This window comes from Schistocerca gregaria, chromosome 3, assembly GCF_023897955.1.
Source record: "Schistocerca gregaria isolate iqSchGreg1 chromosome 3, iqSchGreg1.2, whole genome shotgun sequence".
Classification (NCBI taxonomy): Eukaryota; Metazoa; Arthropoda; class Insecta; order Orthoptera; family Acrididae; genus Schistocerca; species Schistocerca gregaria.
In genome coordinates this window covers 707,128,231-707,134,230 of record NC_064922.1, presented here as the reverse complement: position 1 = coordinate 707,134,230, position 6,000 = coordinate 707,128,231, and the positions used below count along the sequence as shown (strand labels likewise).

General features: G+C 39.6%; 1 protein-coding gene across 1 annotated transcript in view; it reads right to left on the bottom strand.

Moving 5' to 3' along the window:
- Positions 1-679: 679 nt before the first annotated feature.
- The window catches only part of LOC126355566 (cholecystokinin receptor-like), a 520,285-nt gene continuing 514,964 nt past the window's right edge, over positions 680-6,000 (bottom strand). Inside the window, exon 5 of the mRNA XM_050005928.1 lies at positions 680-840. Coding sequence (XP_049861885.1) covers positions 680-840 — 161 coding nt within the window. The remainder of the gene's footprint in view (positions 841-6,000) is intronic.

The window sequence follows — 6,000 nt, the reverse complement described above, 5'->3', positions numbered from 1 at the left end:
TGCACCTTCCGGCGACCACTGGCGACAACATCGATGTACTGTGGAGACCTCACGCCCCACGTGTTGAGCAATTCGGCGGTACGTCCACCTGGCCTCCCACATGCCCACTATACGCCCTCGCTCAAAGTCCGTCAACTGCACATACGGTTCACGTCCACGCTGTCGCGGCATGCTACCAGTGTTAAAGACTGCGATGGAGCGCCGTATGCCACGGCAAACTGGCTGACACTGACGGCGGCGGTGCACAAATGCTGCGCAGCTAGCGCCATTCGACGGCCAACACCGCGGTTCCTGGTGTGTCCGCTGTGCCGTGCGTGTGATCATTGCTTGTACAGCCCTCTCGCATTGTCCGGAGCAAGTATGGTGGGTCTGACACACAGGTGTCAATGTGTTCTTTTTTCCATTTCCAGGAGTGTATAAATGTATATAGTTTGCATCAGTTATACACACATGAAGAATTTTGCACAGGGCATGCTAGCGAGGAGACCTATATCAAATCAGACTACAATGAAGATCACAAGAACAGTCACTCACATTCTTACTGAAGTTAGAGTTGTACAAACTGTATTGTTAGCTAAAATATATACGAAATAAATTTAAACAAAACCTTGAAGTGAGTTTCAGGATAAGATTTGATTTTTATGCCAAGTGCAAGGGTTTGGCGCGTTGGCAACAAGCGTCAGGTACGTCTCACCATGCACCAGAGCCGCGGCCCGGGCTGCTTTTCGCAGAGGCCGGCAGCTCTCGCCGCAGCCCGTGGTGGCGCCACCAGCTGCGGCGTCGGTAGGCCCCCGTCGGTCGCCGTCGACATACTGCGGCCCATGCACCGGTCTGCAGACTCTGCAAAGCCACAGACGAGACCGTGATGTTGACAGGCAGGACGGGAACAAGCGTGTGGGGGTACAGCTTGGTGGAAAATACTACACAATCTCGGCCAATGTGGTATGTGACTATCATCAGAATACATCGTACAATGCTGGTCCAGTACCAGTACAGGTCAATATATAATACTATAGATAATGATGTACTTAAAAGTAGAAACAGTCCAAAATAAATATTTAAATATGAAGAAAAAAAGTAGCTAATACACGAGAATAGGAAGTGTTGACAAAGATAGGAGTATATTATTGCTCAGAAAGAGCCAAAAGATACAGACTTCAGAGCAGACGATGACGTGGAGCACAAATATATAAAACTCACAATCATTGCTGAATACGCCTTAGAGCAGTATATGCCGAGCAAAGTTTTACTGGAAAAGAGACACCCACTGGAATTGAACAGTCGTGTTAGGAACTTGCTGCGAATCGAAAGATAGTTTCATCACAGATTTAAACAAAGTGAAAGCCTAATTGACAAACAACAGGTGAACTAGGTCAAAATGAGCATGAGAAACATGCGAGAAGTGTTCAATGAATTTTAGAGTATAGTTTCGCCAGCCGATCTCAGTAAAAATGCCGGGAACTTTGGTCTTAGGTAAAGTTACTAAGAGGTTAGATTTATCGTTCAAAGCTCACACTGACGCCGAAGCAGATGATGAAAGAGGGCATGCCGCAATACTGAATTCGGCCCTCCGATACACTTTCACTGAGGTCCCTCCTATCAATCATCTCATAATTCCGAAACTGCAGATACCGTCGCAGAGTGCAAGTAAAATTGCTCACTAGTGGAAAGGAATTTGGACCAGATGACTTACTTGTGATGTTCGAGGAGATTATCCGAAAGAACTTGCTCCTCTTGTAGCGTAATCTCAGCTCTACAGTGTTTCATGACTAACTTATCTTTACTGAAAACCATTACTCACTACTAATAGACAGTCGGTTCTGCATGTGAGCATATTTAGGTTTTAACGACGATTAACTGCCTTGGCTTCATGTTATAAGAATTAAATTCTATGAAATGAAATGTATCGGCTGATGGCGATGAAACAGATAAAGATGCAGTGACAAGAAATTAAATAACTGAAAACCGTTTGGAAATGTTGACCTACACTGCAATGAATATAACGCAAGGAATAAAAATTAATATCAAATCTGCTCTTCACGAACATTTTACTTAAATTTGAGGCTAACTCAGACAGGTTAAATGGTCAAGTGAATGCCTGGTAAAAGTAGGTCTGGGTTCAAGTCTCTGTCTATTACTTCACTTGCGATGAAATAGTACACTGAGGTAACAGAAGTCATCGGATAGAGATAGTCGCATTTATAGATGGCAGTAGTATCGCGTACACAAGGTACTAACGGGAAGTCAGTCCATCGGCATAGCTGTCATTTAACTCATGTGATTCAAGTGAAAAGGTTTAAGACGTAATTATGGCCCCAACGATGGGAATTAACAGACTTTCAGTGCTAAATGTAGTTGGAGCAAGACATGTGGAATATTCCATTTCGTAAATCGCTAGGGAATTCAGTATCCCGTGACCAACAGTGTCAAGAGTGTACGGGCAATACAAAATTCCGGGCATTATGTCTCCCCATCGACAACACAGTGACCAACGGACTTCACTTAACGACCGAGAGCAGCGGCATTTGCGCAGAGTTGTCTGTGCTAACATTCAAGCAACACTGCGTGAAAAACTGTAGAAATCAATGTGCGCCGTACGACGAACGAATCCGACAGGAAAGTGCGGTGAAATATGGCGTTAATGTACTGCCACAACAGACGACCGAAGCGAGTCCGTTTGCTGTTAGCTCGATGTCGCCTGCACCGCCTCTCCTGGGCTCGTGACCATGTCGATTTGGACCGTAGATGACTGCAAATGGAAATTTGGAAATTTGTGGTAAGGTCTTATGGGACCAAACTGCTGAGGTCATCGGTCCTTAAGCTTACGGACTACTTAATCTAACTTAAACTAATTTACGCTATGGACAACACACATTGATTTTTGATCAAAGCTTGTAAGGCCTGTTGGTCGATCTTCATCCACAGTTCATTGAATACTCAATACAGTCATTACATGCATTGACAAAAAATGATAGTGCATTGAGAATGGCTAGTTTCTAGCTGAAATCTAGATCTGCCTATAAAAAATTTCAAAAGACCGACCTATAGTAGAAATCTATTATTAGACTACAATTCTTGCCTTTTTACATGGATGATTATCCTCGTGGAAGATGCCATCGCCATCGGGGTAGGCATCATTCACAAAGAGATGCCGATTGTCCATATTAGTGAAAAATAGTTTGCAGCTGTCATAGTGCCTTCTATTTCTATCAAAGCTCCAATGGAAGTCCAGGCATATGTCCTCCATACCATAATACAGCCCCTACAGGTCTGTGTTCACAACACGATGTGTACGCTTGTAAGGTGGGTATGTAATTTTGACTTTTGTAAGTTATCACTGTGCACATCAGAGAGACAGCAAGTTATTTTACCGTTAAACAACCTTTGGTCTTGTTGTGGCATAGTCTTTGCCTCTGTACAGTCTGATAATTTCTTAGTTGAAGTGTGGTAGGCGATGGAAGTGTTGAGGAGTGCTATTACTTGTGATTGTATCTGTTAAATAAAGAAAGATCTATTGTAAGGGAGAGCAAGGATGGATCTTTATAAGAACATAAATTTTGAATAATGCCATTTCTTTTGGGGACAAGAAGTTTGTTGTATGATTTCAGCATTGTGCAGTTAGTTTTTCGGAATGGTTATTATCAGCTAGTTAACTTCGTTCACTTGCTCAGAGCTGAGAGAATGACTACCCCATGTTCCTGTCATATATTAAAATACCAAATGAATAAGCTGTTTGGTTTTCATAGAAATTCTCTGTTAACACTGCACCCTTTATAAATCATTGTTCACTTTGTTAAGCATAGTATTGTTCAGACCAATGTCATGTGTGAAGATCACGCCAAGTTCTGTTCTGTCTTTTCTAATACATAATTCATCCAAAATCGTTGTCTTGGAATATGTTTCATAGGAATATTTACTCTCACCATCCCACTGTTTAAAGAACGTTCATCACTATGCATTACCTCATTGTACCATGTAATATGCTACAATTCGAATACTGTTTGTTTATTTAAAATCAGAAATCTAGCTTAGCTGCTGCCTGCTTGCTGTTTCATGTTGTGCTTTCGAGAAATCTGCAACACATTTAATATCAAGACAACTTGTATTCAGGCCAGTTATAGTTCACTTCAAATTAGGTTCTGTTTAGTCAAAGATTAGCATACGATTTTAAATCGGATAACGGATTGTGAGTACATACTTTTGTTAATCTAGACTTGTTATAAAGCGGGATAAATTTCGTACAGAAACACGTAGGGTGAAATTACATATGTCGATATATTCTGCCGGGATAGTTCGTCGGTTCTTTTGGTAATACGTACTAAGATTGCGTTGGCTTAGTCGAAAGCAAAAAAAATAATACTGCACAGATTTTACTAATGTTATACTTCAGCTAATTCATTTAAAATTTTTTGTCGTGCCACGATAGTCTAATAGTACAGATTCTGTGTGGATTTCATTCATTGTTAAGTATTTGCGTGAACGATAGTACAATTTTGTTTGTTTGTTTGGTCATCGTAGTAATTTTTTTTTGCAAGAAACAGTATTTCGCCGTGTTTGGTACAGGACAACAGAGAGGGTGTTACAAAGCAACGTTCTATAAACCACCCTGAGCAATTCTGAACTATCATTACTTCACACGAAACTGCAGGAAACTGCGCGGATCCACAATCATTAACCAATTTAGGGAAAAATAATGAAACAGAACAGACCATGGGCAATGAACACGAAAACTCTGTAGTTGAGTCGATCGGCCATAAGTAGCCACTGTCTAGCGAAAGCTTACATAATTCGCCACAGTCGTGCGAAATTTTGCAACTAGTAGAAGATACGTCAGCATCATGTTTTGGATCAATCTCTTTTGAGCGACCACAACCGACATCATCTTCAATAAACAATTATAAAAAACCACATTGCGCGAATCCGACAAGTTTTCTGGAATAAATTAGTCAGGCAATTAAAAAAACGCAAGATGAAATAAGCTAGGAAATCGACGAATAATTGGAAGAAAACAGTAAATCACTTAGGGAAGAAATAAAAAAAAAATCACAAAATGAGAACAGAAAATCGCAGGAAGAAATGAAACTGAAAATACAAAATTTACTAGTTGATATTAGGGAAGAAATGAAAAATGACATTCAACCAATAATTAGCAGTTTTGCAACTAGACTACGTAACTTTGAAACCGAGGACGAAAACATGAAATTGAAGTTGCTTAATGACAGGGACGAATTGTTAGTTAAAATCAACACTGTAGTTCTGAGTTTGGTACTTACAGAGACAAGAGAACAGAACGAACAGTTTAACATAACGGCCAAAGATATTAGCGAATAAGTGGAAACTTTGAGATTAAATTCAGAAGAACAAAAAGAATAGTTAAACAAAATTAACGAAAATGTTGATGACCTGACAACCAAAATGGCGAAATGCTAAACGACTTCGAAATTTCATCTACATTCCTAATAAGAACAAATAACTTCTAATAAACTAAACATTGACAGTATTTATTAAACCAGCTGTAGAGGATACATCGGTTATTCGCAGGGTGTTTTTCACTTCAGAAATATTTTTTGGCTATATATAGCAATGATAATACAGATACATAACATTTTCTACGACATTTGGTGTGATATACAAGATGTTGGGATGGTAAATGTGTTGTCTGGAAAGAAGAGTAATAGGTATTATGATGTAATAAGTTTTACAGGATCTATTGTGAGGTGGTGAAGTTGTGTGTACTGAAGTGAAATATTCACAATTAGAGCTCTGAGATATTGTTTGTGTGGACATAATTGGCAAAACAAATCTGAGACTTGTTATTTGAAGTGTATATTGACACAAAGACAGCAAATATGATTAATTTTAATATACAATAATGAAATTTATGTTGAAGAAGTATGCAAGAATATCATTATAAGATTTATGATGCATGCTGTAATAGACTGAGGCAGTGATTACCATGATTAATGTAGAGAAACAATAAGTGAGTAATGGTTAGGGGAT